Source organism: Physeter macrocephalus, chromosome 9 (genome assembly GCF_002837175.3).
Source record: "Physeter macrocephalus isolate SW-GA chromosome 9, ASM283717v5, whole genome shotgun sequence".
NCBI lineage: Eukaryota > Metazoa > Chordata > Mammalia > Artiodactyla > Physeteridae > Physeter > Physeter macrocephalus.
In genome coordinates, this window is record NC_041222.1 from 93,239,761 (window position 1) to 93,258,678 (window position 18,918).

Consider the following 18,918-nt stretch of genomic DNA (forward strand, 5'->3'; position numbering starts at 1 on the left):
GGCCCACTCGGTTTCACGTGCCAATTCGTCTCCAGCAGTTTTGTTTCCCAAGGGCTTTAAAGAATCTACAGAGAAGGAAAACCCCGAAGAAAGGCTTAATAAAGTGGGTTCCTCCAGCTTGCCTGACTGCAGGAGCAGCAGGGTTAAAAAGGGATGGCATGAAGTCCTGAGTGCGAAAGTCAGATGACAGGCCTGGAATTACGGCAACATGCAAGGTGGTGATGGGGGAGGTCGGGAGCCTAATGGTGACCTGAAATCAGATCCACCGATTGCTGCCTCTGCGACCTTCATTCCGTCCACCCACTTGTTCATTGAGTGTCTGCTCCAGCCAAGCACCTGGTTACTGAGATGCTAAGATCAAGCCTCTGGCTCAGAAGCTTGGCACTGGGACAGAGCTGCAAAGTGACTCTGAAGGCAGTGATATCCATGCACCCACCCTGCCAGTGAGGGTCGGGGGAACAGAAGCTGGGAGTGGGCACAAGGCTGTAGTCAGAAGCCCAGAGCGGTAGCTCGGGAGCGTCGTTGGCCCTGGTAAGGGACTCGCTTCTGGAAGGGTTTTTCACGCCAGCTCTGTCTTTTTTTCCAGTTCAGAGGAAGACGGAGCTTCTTATTCGCCCGGCACTGATTGCGCAATACCAGAGTAAGACTAGGCGGGGCCACCCGCTCCTCGCATTCAGCCCATACCCGCGAGAGCGGTGCGCCGGGCTGAGGCATCCCGCAGACCTCCAGCAACTAGTAATCAGAAGCGGACTTTCCCGCGTTCCGCAAAAGACACTCTTGATCCCTGATGGCTCTGCCTGCTGTCACCTCGCGGCGACCTGAACAGCGAGCGCTCCCCGACCGCACGAGGCAGCAGGGACAGAGCGCGCCGGCCGCCTCGGGCTCCCGGGCCTCGGTTCCTAGTCCCAGGCCTCCGTTCCGGTGCCCCAGGGCTCTCATCTTCGTCTCTTTGGGTGTCCTGCTGTCGGTGAGTCCCTATCGCGGGTCCTGGCTTCGGAAGGCGCGCTTGGCGGCCGGGAAAGAGGGGGGCGGGGCGGGGGGGACACGGTGGGGTGCCTGCCTGAGTCACCTGCGGCCCGGATTGTCTGAGCGGGACCAGCAGTGGGCAGAGTCGGGAGAAGGAGCAGAGTCATGACCCGGCAGGACCGACCGGGGCCCAGAGGGAGAAGAGCCCGCGCTCCTAGGCTTGTCTGGCTGCCCCAGAAGTAAATGCCAGAGAGAAGAGTTGAAAACTCCTTAGCAAGGCTTGATGTGGCCCGGACCTTCCCTCTCATTACCATACTGCACTTCGCACCCCCTCTCTCCTCCCTCTCCCTTCCTCTCCTTCCCAGCTTCCTCCCTCCCCTCTCCCTTCTCCCCTCCCCTCCCCCTCCCTTCCCTTTTTTATGCCTGTTTAAATTCTAAAACATGCTCATTGCATCTATTCTCCCCATTGATTTTTACAGATAAGTAGCTTTCCCATCCTCCCTTGCATTCAGCACCCCTTCTTGGCTGCTGTGAGCAATTTGCCAAATTCCTTCCGGGCACTTTCTTCCACAGCAACATACAGGGCTTACAGGGTAAACCACCAGTAATCATACAGCTGACCCCAGGGGCTCTGTCTTTAGTTTAAGAGGAAAGGATGTGAAGCTTTTATTTTGATTTCCATTTTGAGATCGAAACAGGTAAGGTGTGCATCCTGCAAAAACTATTTAATGGCTGCCCTGAGCTAGGAGGCGGAAGGCTTTAGTGTTAACGTAGCTTGTTTTTTTACCTATACAACAACCATCCAAACCCACAAAAATCTCAGAAGAAACAGACCTCAGACCACAAGAAGACCTTGAGAACAAGTCTGACGCACTGTCACAGCTGCTCAGGTTAAGAGTAAAAGACAAATACTGAATGATATTACGTATATGTGGAATCTGAAAAATACAACAAACTAGTGAATAAAACAAAAAAGAACCAGACTCACCCATATGGAGAACAACCTGGTGGTTACCAGTGAGGAGAGGGAAGCAGGGAGGGGTAATATAGGGATAAGGGGAAAAAAAGGGTTATTATGGGATTATATGAAATCACGTGTGTGAAACGTTTGAAAATTGTAAAGCACGAGAGAATTTAAAGAATATTTAAAAAAACAAAACAAAACAAAACAAGAGTAACGTGCAGCTTTAGGGTGTGTTTGTCCCAGCAAGCAGAGTAGTGCTTGTTTGGTTGACTCTTATCAGGAAAAAGAGAGAGTGAAGATCAAATTAGACTGTTTTGCAGTCTAAGGGGGGCCGGGGGGTGGGGTGGGGGGGGAGGGCGGGAAGCGACGGGGGCGGGAAGCAGGAGAGGGAAATCCCTGCTCATGATTCATCTCTGGGCAGAGCAGGGTCAGTAGAGTCTACACAGGACTCAACACACTTCCACATCTCCTCCTTCCTTCTCATTTCCTCCCTCTTTTTTCTTTTTTTTTGGCCATGCCGGCAGCATGTGGGATCTTAGTTTCCTGACTAGGGATCGAACCCTTGACTCCTGCAGTGGAAGCGGGGAGTCATAACCACTGGCCTGCCAGGGAAGTCCCCTCGTTTCCTTCTCTTTTTTGTCCCACGCTGCTGCTCCAGTGCAGCCCTCCTGTCTCCCTCCTCTGTCTCTGTCTCTCTCTCACACACACACACACACACACACACACACACTCACACACACACACCGCCCCCACAGACACACAAGTCTGTGGGTCGGCAAAGCCTCAGATCTCCACCGCATCCGGGTCCCTCAAACAGGGTGCAGTGGGGATTACACACTAGGAAGCCTCCTCCTCGCCCACCCCCTCCCCCTTTTACTTTGACTTCGTTCTTGTCTGTGATCCTGTCCGTGTGGACTTTTCACTCCATGTCCACCAGTGTCCCTGCCACCAGTAGCATTGTCACCTCTGTCTTGCAGCCCCTCTAGGCTCTTTTCACCTTGGTGACCTTGGTGGTGTTTATGGGGGTGCGGGGGGGTCTTTGTGTCTCTGCATCAGCTCCTTGTGGCCGGAACTGTCCCTGCACAGGGCTGCTCAGCAAGCTCCAGACGTGCCTCCCCTTGAACGCACATGGGTTCTAAGATGCCTGCACTAACGCTGGTATGATGTCCTTGTCCTGTTCTAGGGGGTATTTATGTGGGTGGTGGGGAATATGACTGGCAGGTTGCGAACAGAACAGAGGTAACTGAATGTCCTGTTGAGGGATTGCCCAGGTCCAAAGGCACCATGGAGTCAATTTCAAGGTTTCACTTGATGTTACCAAAGATTTTTAAAAAGGCACCATTAGTAGTGTTAAAAGTGTCAAATCATCTTAATCATAAATATTATGTGCCTAATAGTAGAGCTTTAAAATATCCATACATAAAGCAAAAACGGATGAAATTAAAGGACTATCATATCACCCTTTAATGAAGATGAAAAAGGGTAGTAACACTATCAACCACCATGGGAATTCCCCCGCAGTCCAGTGGTTAGGACTCTGTGCTTTCACTGTTGAGGGTACCTGTTCACTCCCTGGTTGGGGAACTAAGATGCCGGAAGCCCTGCGGCACGACCAAATTAAAAACAAACTTTAAAAAAAACGAACCAAAAAAAAACTATCAACCACCTTGACTTAATTGACATTCAGAGAGCACACTGCAACATCTAATGAAGTCTCATTCTTTTTTTTTTTTTTTGTGGTACGCAGGCCTCTCACTGCTGTGGCCTCTCCCGTTGCGGAGCACAGGCTCCGGACACGCAGGCTCAGCGGCCATGTCTCACGGGCCCAGCCGCTCCGCGGCATGTGGGATCTTCCCGGACCGGGGCACGAACCCGTGTCGCCTGCATCGGCAGGCGGACTCTCAACCACTGCGCCACCAGGGAAGCCCTCTCATTCTTTTTTGACGAACGTGGTACTTTCATCAACATAGACCTCGTTCTGGACAATTTTAAAAAGTCTAAATAAGTTTAAAAGCAATGAAATCATATAGACTCTGTTCTCTGACTTCAGTGAGATTACATTACTAGTCAAGAATGATCTCTAGAAAAAAACTCCAAAATTTGAATTTAAAGCAACATACCTCCAAAGCATTCATGGTTCTTAGATGAAATCAAAAGAGAATTTTTTAAAATTTCAAAATAAATAATAATGAATATATACCACATGGAAATTTGTGGAAGGCTGGTAAAGCAGTGCTTAGAGTAAACTGTGTAGTTTGCAATTAAAGACCTTCCTTCTATTAAAAGAATAAGGGGTTGGGAGAAATAGGGAGTCAAATTTTAAAAAATAAAAAATAAAATAAAATCAGTGACTGGAAGATCCACATTAATCACCATAAAATAAGTGCAAATTAAACTCAAAAGAATAAGAAGGAAATAATAATAATATGAATAGAAAGCAATGAAATAGAATACAAACAGTTAAAGGAATTGACAAACCAAGCATTGATTCTTTGAAATAAGCAACAAAATGAATAAAATAAAATCAGTAAACCAAATTTTAAAAGAAAAAAAAGCAAAAAAAAAAAGAAAACCAATATCAAGAATTAATGATGGGATATTATTACAAACTGCAGCCATAAAAAGGGTAATAAGGGGATCTTATGAATAATAATTTTATGCTGATAAATTTGACAACTTGAATAAAATGGACAAATTCCTTGAAAAATACTACTTAGCAAAACAGATACAAGATGATTGTACTCAGGTCCTGGACATTGCTCTAAGTCAGAGGAGAAAGGCAAAAAGATAGGAAAGGAAGAAATAACCAACTGTATTCATTTGCAGAGAACAACTGCTAGAACTAAGTGAATCTAGCAGGTCACAGCATGCCAGTCCAGGAGCATAGGAGGCAATAGGATTGTGTGAGCAGAAAAAGAGGACACAGCCATTACCTAAACTCAGAGGAGGCCCAGCCTGGAAAAGGGAGGACTAGAGGGACACACATTAGCACAGCTGTCTCTAAGTTCTTGAAAGAATTTTATGTGTCAGAGGGCTGCATTTTGTCTTATTTGGATCCAGCCAGTCAAACTGGGCTCCACATAACTTGTTTTTGGTTCAATCTTCTTCTTTTAAAAATTTAACTTCCTCAGTTAAAACACTCTCAAATTACAGAAAATTGCAAAAACCGTACTAAACACATTTACTTGAACCATCTGAGAACAAGTCAATGACAGAATGCACATCACCCTTTAACGCTTCAGTGGGGGTTTCCAACAAACCAGAACATTCTACCCCCATAGTTTAATGCATCCTTCAGAATCAGAAAATTAACATCCAAAGGGTACTATCAGCTAATCCTCAGACCCCATTTATATTTCTCCAGTTGTCTCTATGATATCATTTATTGCACAGAGATCCTATCCTGAATTGCTGTCTCATCTTTTTCTGTGACTCTTTGATATTTAGTGGGAAATTGACAGACTATTTTTGAGGACAGGTTGTCAACCTCCTTTTTATTTTATTTACTTATTTACATGTATGTTAGATGATTTTGTATTTTTCCTACGTGCCTGTTATGGGCTGAATTGTGCTCCCCCACCACCAAATTCATATGTTTAAATCCTAACCGACAGTAGCTCAGAATAAGACTATGTTTGTAGATACGGTCTCTATTTAATTTTTTAAATAAAAAATATTATTCAATTTATTTAAACTGAAAACCAAAACCATACAAAACAGTTCATTCGTTTCACCCATCCTCCACTCCCACCCCATCTCTTGCAACCATCAATCTGTTCTCTGTATCTATGAGCTTGTTTTGGGGGTTTTTTTTTTAATTTTTTTTTTAGATTCTGCATATAAGAGAGATCATATGGTATTTTTCTTTGTCTGACTTTTTCACCAAGCATAACGTCCTCAAGGTCCACCCATGTTGTCATGCATGGAGAGATTTAATTTTTTATGGCTGAATAATATTCCACTGTGTTTATATATATATACCACAATTTCTTTATACATTCACCCATCAATGGACACTTCAGTTGTGTCCATATCTTGAGTATTGTAAATAATAATGCAGTGAACATGGGGTGCTTATATCTTTTGTAGTTAGCGTTTTCATTTTCTTTGGATAAATACACAGAGGTGAAATTGCAGAATCATATACTAGTTATATTTTTAATTCTATGAGAAATCTTCATACTGTTTTCTATGGTGGTTGCACAAATTTGCATTCCCACCAACAGTGCACAAGGGTCCCCTTTTCTTCACATCCTCCCCAACGCTTATTCTTTTTTTGTCTTTTTGATAATAGCCATTCTAACAGGTGTGAGGCAATATCTCATTGCGGTTTTGATTTGCATCTCCCTGATGATTAATGATGTTGACCATATTTTTATGTACCTGTTGGCTATCTGTATGTCTTCTTTGCAAAAATGTCTATTCAGAAATTCTGCTAATTTTTAAATTGGATCGTTTGGGGGTTTTTTGCTATTGAGTTGTATGAGCTCCTTATATATTTTGGATATTACCTGTTTGTCAGATATATGATTTACAAATGTTTTCTCACATTTAATACGTTGCCTTTTCATTTTGTTGACAGTTCCCTTTGCTGTGCAGAAGCTTTGTAGTCCCACTTATTTATGTTTGCTTTTGCTTTTGGTGACAAATTCAAAAAATCATTGCCAAGATCAGTGTCAAGTTGCTTACTGTCTATGTTTTTTTCTAGGAGTTTTATGGTTTCAGTTCTTTTTTTTTTTTTTTTTTTTTGGTGGTATGCGGGCCTTCCTCTGCTGTGGCCTCTCCCGTTGCGGAGCAGAGGCTCCGGACGCGCAGGCCCAGCGGCCATGGCTCACGGGCCCAGCCGCTCCGCGGCATGTGGGATCCTCCCAGACCGGGGCGCAAACCCGGTTCCCCTGGATCGGCAGGCGGACGCGCAACCACTGCGCCACCAGGGAAGCCCTATGGTTTCAGTTCTTATGTTCAACTCTTTAATCCACTTTGAGTTGATTGTGTGTATGGTATAAGATAGTGGTCCAGTTTCATTCTTGTGCATGTGGCTGTCCAGTTTTCCCAACACCATTTACTGAAGAGAATGTCCTTTCCCTATTGTATATTATTGGCTCTCTTGGAATAAATTAATTGACCATATATGCATGGGTTTATTTTGGGGCTCTCTATTCTATTCCACTGATTTATGTGTCTGTTTTTATGCCAATACCATACTGTTTAATTGAAATAGCTTTATAATATAGTTTGAAATCAGGAAGCAAGATGCCTCCAGCTTTGCTTTCCTTTCTTAAGATTACTTTGGCTATTCAGGGTCTTTTGTGGTTCAGTACAAATTTTAATTCTTTGCTCTATTTCTGTGAAAAATGCCATTGAAATTTTGATAGGGATTGCATTGAATCTGTAGATTGTTTTAGGTATATGAACATTTTAACAGTATTGATTCTTTAAATCCATGGGCATGGACTGTCTTTCCATTTATTTGTGTCTTCTTCAAAGTAGTTTTCAATATACAGGCCTTTGACCTCCTTGGTTATATGTATTCATAGGAATTTTCTTCTTTAGATGCAATTGTAAATTAGATTGTTTTCTTAATTTCTCTTTTTGCTGGTTTGTTATTAGTGTAAAGAAATGCAACCAGATGTTTTCATATTGATTTTGTATCCTATAACTTTACTGAATTCATTTATTAGTTCTAAGAGTTTTTTTGATGGCATTTTTAGGATTTTCTATACATAATATCATGTCATCTGTGACATGTGACAATTTTACTTCTTTCCAATTTGGATGTCTTTTTTTTTTTTTTTTTTTTTTTTTTTTTTTTTGCGGTACGTGGGCCTCTCACCACTGTGGCCTCTCCCCCTGCGGAGCAGAGGCTCCGGACGCGCAGGCCCAGCAGCCACGGCCCACGGGCCCAGCCTCTCCGCGGCACGTGGGATCCTCCCAGACCGGGGCACGAACCCACATCCCCTGCATCGGCAGGCGGACTCCCAACCACTGCACCACCAGGGAAGCCCTGGATATCTTTTATTCCTTTTTTCTTACCTAATCACTCTGGCTGGGACTTCCAATACTATGTTAAATAAAAGTGACAAGAGTGACTGTCCTTATCTTGTTCCTGATCTTAGAAGAGGTAATTTTAGCTTTCCACCATTGAATATGATATTTGCTGTGGCCTTTTCAGATATGGCCTTTATTATGTTGAGGTCTGTTCCCTCTATATCTGCTTTGTTGAGAGTTTTATCATAAATCGATGTTGAATTTTGTCAGATGTCTTTTTCTGCATCTATTGAGATGATCATATGATTTTTATTCTTCATTTTGTTAATGTGGTGTATCACAATGACTGATTTGTGTATTTTGAACCAAGTTTGCATCCTTAGAATAAATCCCACTTGATCATGTTGCATGGTCCTTTTAATGTATTGTTGAATTCAGTTTTCTAATATTTTGTTGAAGATTTTTGCATCTATGTTCATCAAGGATATTAGCCTGTAATTTTCTTTGTGCGTGTGTGGCTGGCTTCCAGTCATCCTGAATCTAGGCACTGAGATCTTCTCCTTTGGTATAGGACATGTCTTGGCACATGCTCAACTACTGGGAACACTTAAAAAATATAATAGGCTGCTTCAGCAATCCCAAAAGTTTGAGAGATGACTAAGAGCTGGGGGACGGCTGAACAAAAAATTCATTTCCTACACAAGGCTACTCTACTCCTTCAAGACTGGGAGAGAGTTGGTTGTTTCATCTACTCTATGGAAACAGACACAGAGAGTCAAGCGAAATGAAGAAACAAAGAAATCTGTTCCAAATGACAAAATAAGATAAAACCTTAGGAAAAACCCTTAATGAAATGGAGATAAGTAAGTTCCTTGATAAAGAGTTCAAAGTAATGGTCACAAAGAAGCTTGCCGAACTGGGGAGAATGAATGAACACAGTGAGAACTTCAACAAACAGATGGAAAATATAAGAAATATAAAACATTGGGATACTTTTTTTTTAAAATGCTGTCTTTGAAATTCAGAGTGTATTTTTCACTTGCAGCAGCACATCTTGATTCAGAGAAGCTATTTGAAGTGCTCCATCCCCACATGGGCCTAATGATTACTGTATTGGACAGCACCACCTGGGTCTCTAGAACTGAGACAAGAAAGTCCTAATCCCTGTCCTCAACGAGTTGCCAGTCAATGGAAGACACAAAGAGGCACAGAAGTAATGCAATAAGGAGGGAAAAGCCTTCAGATAAAGCTCATGCCATCTGCCCCGCAAGAAAACAATAGGAAAAAATTTAAGCTGCAAAGAAATCAAACGGTGACCCAAAGAAAGGGGGTTCTGTGCTCTGTAATGCAAGAGTATTTTCCAGGAACTGAGCTGAAGACTTGCAGGAGCTGTCACGACCTGGGAGCCCATGTCCCAAGGCTTGACCTTCACCTCCAGGCTTTCCTCCTTCAGGTGACCTCACTCTGCCCTTCAGGATCTATCTGTCTTTCTCATCTAATTCATATTTATCAGTAATGAAAGATACTCGAACAAAACCAACTTTCAAAACCTTTCCTTACTCACCCTAAAAAAAATACAAAAAAAACCCCTTTCCTTAATAATGTGTTATGATGATGACACTTCCTATCAATGATAAAAAAGTGACTATTCAGTAATGGTGATGGAGCAACTAGGATGACTTCTGAAAAATAATAGTGTCTTCCTTATGCTCTTCTTATATTAGAGAATTAAGACTAGATGGATCAATGAATTAATTGTAATGTATGAAACAAAAAAAGTACTGCAAAAATATGAGAAAAAAATTCTTACAAGTTTGGAGAGGGGAAGGACTTCTTCAGTATGACAAGAAACTATAAAACTTGGCTAAAGTCAACTATATAAAAATTAAGAAGAAAGCTGCATGGAAGAAATCATGACAAAGTTAAAAACAAACTAGAAAAAAATACTCAGAATACAAAGCACACTTAGAAGTGTAATTTCCTTAATCTATAAGAATTCATAATGGGGACTTCCCTGGTGGTCCAGTGGTTAAAACTCCGAGCTTCTACTGCGAGAGGCACAGGTTCAGTCCCTTGTCGGGGAACTAAGATCCCACACACTGCATGGTGTGGCAAAAAAAAAAAAAAAAAAAAAAAGAGAGTTCATAATGAACTGGAAAGAAGATCAACAAGGAAATAGTAGACTTGAACAATACTATAAACCAACTAGACCTAGCAGACATCTATGGAGTACTTCAGTCAACCACAAAAAAATATACATTCTTTTCAAGTGCACATGGAACATTCTCCAGATTAGACCGTATGTGAGCTCATAGAACAAATATCAATAAATTTAAAAGGAGAGAAATAATAGAAAGTATACCCTCCCACCACAATGGAATGAAATTAGAAATCAATAACAGGAAGAAATTGGGGAAGTTCACAGCTATGTAAAAATTAAACCACACTCCTAAATAACCAATTAGTCAAAGAAGACATCAAAAAGGAAACTGGAAAATATTTTGAGATGAATGAGATTGAAGATGTGGATGCATCCAGAGACTGTCATACAGAATGAAGTAATTCAGAAAGAGAAAAACAAATATCGTATATTAACACATATATGTGGGACCTAGAAAATGGTACAGGGGGGGGGGGGGGGGGGGGGGGGTGGGATGAATTGGGAGATTGAGATTGACGTGTATACACTGATGTGTATGAAATGGATGACTAATAAGAAAAAAAAATAAACGCTAAATAGGCTGCTGCGGCGCTGCCGCCCAGTCGGCGCCAGTTCCTGCCGCTGTCTCCTCGTGTTGCAATCCTGGAGCCTCGTTCTTTTTCCGGCGGTGGCGGCGGCGGCGGCGGCGGCGGCGGTGGCGGCGGCTGCAGCAGCAGCAGGAGAGAGCGGAGGCGAGCGGGCGGCGGGCTCCATGGAGACAGGCGGACGCCCGGGCAGAGGCGGCGCTTCTTCGCCGGCACCCGGGCTCCAGTGACCGGCGCTCGCGCCCTGCACCGCTTCGGAACGGCCGGCGGCTCCGGGACTGACCCGGCCTCGCTGCCCTTCCCCGCGCCGCCGCCTCGCCTTCTTGCTTCCCCGACTCGCCCTCGCCCCCAACTCCCCGGCCGGGTGGCGGCCGCCGGGCCCCCGCGGCGGCGGCCGGAGCAGCAGCGGCAGCAAGAGCCCGCCTCTCTATGATGAAGTTCAAGCCCAACCAGACGCGGACCTACGACCGCGAGGGCTTCAAGAAGCGGGCTGCGTGCCTGTGCTTCCGGAGCGAGCAGGAGGACGAGGTGCTGTTGGTGAGCAGCAGTCGGTACCCAGATCAATGGATTGTCCCAGGAGGAGGAATGGAGCCTGAGGAGGAGCCTGTCGGTGCTGCCGTGAGGGAGGTTTATGAAGAGGCTGGAGTCAAAGGAAAATTGGGCTGACTCCTGGGCATATTTGAGAACCAAGACCGAAAGCACAGAACATATGTTTATGTTCTTACTGTCACTGAAATATTAGAAGACTGGGAAGATTCTGTTAATATAGGAAGAAAGAGAGAGTGGTTCAAAGTAGAAGATACCATCAAAGTTCTCCAGTGTCATAAGCCTGTACATGCCGAGTACCTGGAAAAACTAAAGCTGGGTTGTTCTCCAACCAATGGAAATTCCACAGTCCCTTCCCTTCCAGATAGTAACACCCTGTTTGCAACTGCTGCACAGACCTCTGGGCTGCCGTCTAGTGTAAGATAGAATTGGAAGGACCTCTTCCACCATGTGCAGTCTCGTGGCCAGAGGCTTTATTATCCTTGGCAAACATCTGAATGACGCTTGCAAACTGTCTGAATTTGCCATGCAGGATTTTCAAACAATCTGCATGTTTTTCAGATGCTTTCAAATCTTCTTTTAAAAAAAATAGTGTAAAATATTTTAATAAGCCAAAGCCATGTGGATTTTTTTTTTTAGATGCCTTAACTGTGCCCCCAGCCCACCCACCAGTAACACCCTGTTTGCAACTGCTGCACAGACCTCTGGGCTGCCGTCTAGTGTAAGATAGAATTGGAAGGACCTCTTCCACCATGTGCAGTCTCGTGGCCAGAGGCTTTATTATCCTTGGCAAACATCTGAATGACGCTTGCAAACTGTCTGAATTTGCCATGCAGGATTTTCAAACAATCTGCATGTTTTTCAGATGCTTTCAAATATCTTCTTAAAAAAAAAAGTGTAAAATATTTTAATAAGCCAAAGCCATGTGGAATTTTTTTTAGATGCCTTAACTGTGCCCCCAGCCCACCCACCTTATTATTTTGGTTGGCATTTTCACAGCATTTTTTTTTTCAGTGTTTTGTCCATTTGATGTCAGTCTGTGGTTTTTGTCAGATTAGCTTATTCGTGGGTATATTTCCCCCCTAAATTGTTTTCTCATTCACGGTATTAACATATTCAACAAGTCCTTCTGTTGTGGGAATTTACGACAGTAATTCTTGATATTAAAGCAGTCCATCAACCCAAAAACTTGTTTCATAGTATCACAATTTTGATTCATAGATAGATTCCACATGTGGACTATTTCTATATGGCCCTATTTTCAGGAATTTGTCAACTCATTTGTCTCAGTTTTCACACGGGTATTATGTCCCTAACTACCTGATATGGCCAATTCCCCTAAAACTCAATAGTCCTCTAACACAAAGTTTAACTCTGTAGAGCTAGTGATTGTTAGGCAGGTACAGTTAGCAAAATGCATGTAGTACATAACATCACGAAAACTGTATTCATGGAATTTGAGTTAGCATGCTCCATTGCCAAGTCCCTTCATCCATAATCTCTCTTTACACAGAATACATGAGAACCATATTTCCCTCAATGTAAATTGCTTTTAAAAACATATTTCCAGTTTTTTAATTTAGTGACATCTCTTCAGTTTAACTTGCTGGTTACCACCTTAAATGCCAGCCAGTGCTGACTGCATCACAATTGAGTGAGATGGCCTTCTTGTTCAGCTGTTACAGACCTAGATTGTTAAGGCACCTTGGAACATCTCATCTTTTACAGCTGGTTAGTAGGTACTATTTATCATATAACTAAATATTGGGGCACTGGAACATACCTGAATTAAGAATTACTTTGTCTTACACTTGTCTTTATATTCACTTAAATCCAAGAATCCCATCTAAAACACATAAATACCTTGTCTGAAACACCTGTACTTCCCTGACCAAGTCAGAAATGAGGTGGGGCAAGTGAAAGATGATTCCATATGTAGACATTAGTTAGCTTCTTGTAAATAATTGTAACTGGTGGAATATAAAGTAGAAAATAAGCATAGTTATACATTTGTTTTATAAATTTTTAACCTTTAAAAATATAATTGCTGCTAAAAATAGAGTGCTGTTACACTTAAGGAAAATTGGTGCCACTGTTTTGAAAATGAGATCTTGTGCCATAAATGCAGCTGAACTAAATATAAATATTAGTTCACAAATTAATGCTGTCAAAGGAATGAGTGAAGTAGAAAAACTTTTAACCAATGATATTTCATTCTAAACTATGTAGTGTGATCAAACATGATCATCCAGAATTTTTATATTTTTCTTTGTACAGAGGTTATGTATTCTGGGTGTTTTTTTAAAAGGAAACATTTTAAATCCCACAGATTGACACTTTGTATCAATCTTCAATGGACTAAGAGTTTTTTTCTCAGTGATCTCTGAAGTTTCTTTAAATTATATACGTAACACAGCAGAGAAACTGGATTGTTTTTGTATATAAGACTGTGTCCACCTGAAATGTCAGAAGTACTGGGGGTGGGGGGCAGGGCTGGGTATCTTGTATATGATATTATTAGAAGTAATAATGCATGAACTTATTTTATAAACCCTTGGACTATGTATTTGACATGTAAAATATGTACAGTATTAATGTCAGCCATTTCTTAAAAGTGAGCCTATAAATATTGTTGTATAATTTTCTTTGGTCAGAAACATTTGGACTAAGTAGTGCCACTGGGTCGGGTTTTCTTCAGTGCCATTTAGCAAACCACCTGTCTTTACCATGCAACTAGGAAAAAATTGTATAATGCATCAGAATATTTCAGTCGTCACACTTTAAATTTCACATGAAGCGTTTTTCACTATTCTTTTGGAACCCAGCCTAGCAAAATTAGAGGAAAGGCCCTAAGGAGATTTATTTCTGTTAAGAGAAAAAAGCCTACATTTGCAGACTCAACAGTTGAATCTACTATAGATAACAAATAGTGTCTACTGTCTCAACTCTTCAAAGTTTACAGTGTTGGGACTGTCATTTGTGCTTTCTGTGGGGTAGTTGGGTAAAATTGGGCAGCTAAAATTTTCAGTTCCGTGTGGCTCCTAAATTTTAAAAAGTTTGTAAATTGCTTCACAGACACAAAGTAGCAGCTATCTTGCATGTTTGTTGTTGGGTTTTTGTTCGTTCGTTTGTTTGTTTTTTTGTAAACCGGTGAAATTTTCCAACCAGGCACATGCCATTCAATTTTCTGTTGATCACACAGTTGTATAAAGCAGCAAAACTGAAGGGGGAATAATTGTTGTATACACTTTAAATTGCTTTGCATGGTCTCATTTGAGATAATTGGTGTAAGAATCTTGACTTTTTTTATATTTGGAAACATCAAATAAATGGGAATGAATTTTTTTAACATAAAAAAATTAAAAATAAAAAAACATTAAATAAATAAATAAATTAATTAATTAAATAATCTTAAATTTGTATGGAACCACCAAAGACCCTGAATAGCCTAAACAGTCTTAAGAAAGAAGAACATAGCTAGAGGCATCCTGCTTCCTGATTTCAAACTTTATTTCCAAGTTATTGTAATTAAACAGTATGGTATTGGCATAAAAACAGACACGTCGATCAATGGAATAGAATAGAGAGCCCAGAAATAAACCCATGCATATATGGTCAATTAATTTATGCCAAGGGAGTCAAGAATATACAATGGGGAAAGGACTTCTGTTCAATAAATGGTGTTGGGAAAACTGGAAAGCCACATGCAAAAGAACAAAACTGGACCGCTCTCTTACCCCATACACAAAAATTAACTCAAAATGGATTAAAGATTTGAACATAAGAACTGAAACCATAAGACTCCTAGAAAGAAAACATAGGCAGTAATTTCCTTGACATTGGTCCTGGCAATGATTTTTTGAATCTGACACCAAAAGCAAAAGCAACAAAAGCAAACATAAACAAGTGGGACTACATCAAACTAAAAAGCTTCTGCACAGCAAAGGAAACCATCAACTAAACAAAAAGGCAACATACTGAATGGGAGGAAATGTTCGCAAATAATACATCTGATAAAGGGCTAATATCCAAAATATATAAGCAACTCATACAACTCAATAAGAAAAACCAAACGATCCAATTAAAAAATTGGCAGAAGATCTGAACAGATATTTTTCCAGAGAAGACATACAGATGGCCAACAGGTACATGAAAAGATGTTTAATATCACTAATCATCAGGGAAATGCAAATCAAAACCACAATGAGATATCACCTCAAATTTGTTAGAATGGCTATTATCAAAAAAACCCAGGAGGGCTTCCCTGGTGGCGCAGTGGCTGCGCGTCCGGAGCCTGTGCTCCGCAACAGGAAAGGCCACAACAGAGGGAGGCCCGCATACCACAAAAAAAAAAAAAAAACCAGGAAATAACAAGTATTGGTGAGGCAGCGGAGAAAAGGGAACCCCTGTGCACTCTTGGTAGGATGGTAAATTGGTGCAGCCACTATGAAAAATTATGGAGGTTCCTCAGAACATTAAAAATAAAACTACCATATGATCCAGCAATTCTACTTCTGGGTATTTATCTGAAAAAAATGAAAACACTAACTGGAAAAGATATCTGCACACCCATGTTCATAGCAGCATTATTTACAATAGCCAAGATATGGAAACAACCTACGTGTCCATCAATAGATGAATGCATAAAGAAATTGTGGCATATATATATATATATATATATATATACACACACACACACACAATGGACTATTATTCAACCATAAAAAGAATGAAATCCTGTGATTTGTGAAAACATGGATGGACCTTGAGGGCATTATCCTAAGTGAAATAAACCAGACAGAGAAAGAGAATACAATATAATCTTTCTTACATATAAAATCTTAAAAAAAAAAAACCCCAAAAAAACAGAACCCCAAAAACCCCCAAATCAAGTTCACAGATACAGAGAACAGATTGATGGTTGCCAGAGGTGGTGGGGGGCGGGTTGGGGGGTGGGTGGAGAAATGGGTGAAGAGGGTCAAAAGGCAAAAAGAAAAGAAAAAAGGACTGTATGCAAACGCAGAGTTAAGAGACTCAGAGACAGCTCCATGACTGTGGGCTTTAGCACAGGGGCTGAGGAGGATTTCCTCTGGCTGGTTCAAATGTCTCTTGCTTCCTCTTGGTTCTCAGTGCCATGGTAGGTGACGAGGCTGGGGGTACCTAAGACCTCCACCAGCCTGAGTCATCAGTTCCATCCAATCTGCCTTGGATTCTCTCTGGCAGCTCGCCTCCCCAGGACCAGCTTAGACTCCCCTTCCTCTAGTTGGACTGTTACTAGAAGACATGCCTCAGGCCACTGGGGTCAAGGAGCAGTGTGTAAACTATTTTTAAAATGTTTTTAATTTAAAAAATCTTTCCTCAAGTCACACAGGGATTTATTGACTCAGGGATGATTAGAACCCAGAGGTCTCCAGTGGACATGTTGGTATTCTGGTCTGCAGTTAAAAAAAAGAAAAAAAAAATCAAATATAGGGTCTGGTTGGGGGCATTGCTGTGACAAACAGCAAATACAAAAGCACTTCCCTACCAGGTTTCTGGGCCCTCACCAGGCTTCTGAGGGGGCAGCTTCCAGAACACCTCCCAGTTGTGGTCCCCCCCCCATCGACTTCACCCCACAACTACCACTGTGCAGCACAGGACAGGGACCCTTGTTCCCAATCTGCAACATCCTAATAGGAAGTAGGCCTGTGGAGCAAAATGATGAAGGACAGAAAGGAAAGGCATAGAGGGAAGAGGAGGATGACTTACTCTGCTTTGAACCAGGCTCACTGTGAATAGATTATTCCTTTCAGTGGAAGAGGTTTCATAATAAAGGTTCCTTTCTCTTTATTTTGCATCATTATATCTGAAAGGTGCCATAACAGACTTTGATGGAACTTTTTTTTTTAAACAAAGTACTTGTACCTGCATTGTGTCATAAATGCTCACACCCCCCTAGGATAGAGAGCCCAGCACCAGTGAAGAGTGCGGGACAGACTCGGGCTTGGGAACAGCACCAAGGAGTCCATGGCAAGAGCCCATAGATATCAGAGGCCCAACCCAGACACTGGAGGGTGAGAGAGAGGGTAGAGGAAGATGCTGGGACCCCTGAGGGGGTATTCACCAGGGTCCAAATGTTCTATCAGGTAGAATTTCAGGTTTATAAAACAAACGTGATGAAAGTAAATTTATACAGCCATGCTAATGATAATTAAGGTCCTTAAAAAGTAGAGTTCGCAACAGGAAAATATAGTGTGTATCCTTTGCCTTTAGATAAATACTTATTTGTAATTCGATAGTAAATTGATCATTAACATTAGTTATGTGAATAGGCCCAGGGCAAAAAATCCCACCATGTCTGTCTCATTCTCTAAGCACTTAAATCTCAGAAAGTGCAAGTGAGTCTGGCAGTCTACTGATTTTTCTAACAATTCAAGGTTTCTTAGTTCACACCCCTACAATACGTGCAGGGCATCCACTCTGTGCCAAGCGGGGCTGGAGGCGCTCCGCAGACTCTCGGGGGGTCTCCTTCTTGGGAGTCCCTGTTCTCTGGCCTTCTTGGGGCCCTGGTCAATGGAGGGGGGCCGGGGAGGGGCAGAAGCTGAGAGTGGGCAGAAGGTGGTCGTCAGAAGACAGGTGGTTCAGGGTTTATGAACGGGTGGGGCATTTGCCCTGCAAAGGGGCAGGGTCAGGACCCGCCTTGAACGCAGATTCTGAATCTCACAGCCCGGATCACAACAGAGCATGTGGGAGGTGCCCTGTCCCCACCTCCCAAAGGCACAGACCGGACCCTTGATGAAAAACCGCATCCCCGGGCATCAGCCGCCAAAGCAAGCAGTTTCCTCTTTGAAACAGAGGTGCCCGCAAGGTGGCTGGGCTCCTCTCCTGAGCCACACGCGATTGGCTAGAAGTCGTGAAAGTTTACGTCAACTCGACGGAAGGCGTAGCTCATACGCCCCCGCGGGTGTCGCAACCCCAGGACAGGGTATAAAGCTAGGGTCAGGCTGAGTCATTAGACCGTAGAGCCCTGCCCCGCGCACTCCGCAGGCTGCAGGGACGATCCCGCGCCCCACGAAGCACACTTTCATTCCTGGTGGCTCTGTCGGCTGTCGCTCCGCGGCGACCTGGACAGCCGAGCGCCCCGCGACCGCACGGGGCAGCGGGGACAGAGCACACAGGCCGCCTCGAGCACGCGGGCAGGGCGCGCCCCCGGTCCCAGGCCTCGGCTGCGGGGCCCCTTGGTTCTCATCTTCGTCGTCCTGGGTGTCCTGCTGTCGGTGAGTCCCCGCCGCTAGTCCCGGTTCCAGATGGAGCGCTCCGTGGCCGGAAAAGGGCGGGGCCGAGGGGGGCGGGACACGGCTGGGCATGTCCCGGCAGGACCCACCCGGACGAAGTCCAAGTTCAGGGGGTGAGGGGGTGGCGGGGTGTGCTTCCGGGGCTGGCAGCATCTACCTGCGGCCCCGAAGGAGAAGAGCCCGCTCTCTGCCTCCGGGTCCTTGGAGGGTCTGGCCTCCAGACTGGTCCCTGGCGAGCATCAGCGAGTGACAGACAGATCGCCTTTTCTTTCTCTTCCCCTTTCCTTCCTCCGATCCTCCTCACTTTTTCTCTCTTTCTCTCTCTCTCTTTTTATTTTGCACTACGTTTAACTTTTTTTTTTTTTTTTTTTTTTTTTTTTCGGTACGCGGGCCTCTCCCTGTCGCGGCCCCTCCCCTTGCCGAGCACTGGCTCCT

General features: G+C 43.2%; 2 protein-coding genes across 3 annotated transcripts in view; both read left to right on the top strand.

The window, feature by feature from the left end:
* Positions 1 to 599: 599 nt before the first annotated feature.
* The window catches only part of LOC102980036 (tumor necrosis factor receptor superfamily member 10A), a 31,034-nt gene continuing 12,715 nt past the window's right edge, over positions 600 to 18,918 (top strand). Inside the window, exon 1 of one of the 2 annotated variants that reach the window (XM_007104119.3) lies at positions 600 to 967. In XM_007104119.3, coding sequence (XP_007104181.1) covers positions 788 to 967 — 180 coding nt within the window. In that variant the 5' untranslated portion in view covers positions 600 to 787. The remainder of the gene's footprint in view (positions 968 to 18,918) is intronic. The other variant, XM_007104120.3, reaches the window with a different exon arrangement.
* LOC112066732 (diphosphoinositol polyphosphate phosphohydrolase 2-like) lies at positions 10,824 to 11,873 on the top strand. The gene is given in 1 exon segment (XM_055087317.1): positions 10,824 to 11,873. A coding segment is annotated over 1 exon segment (543 nt). The 5' UTR covers positions 10,824 to 11,092; the 3' UTR covers positions 11,636 to 11,873.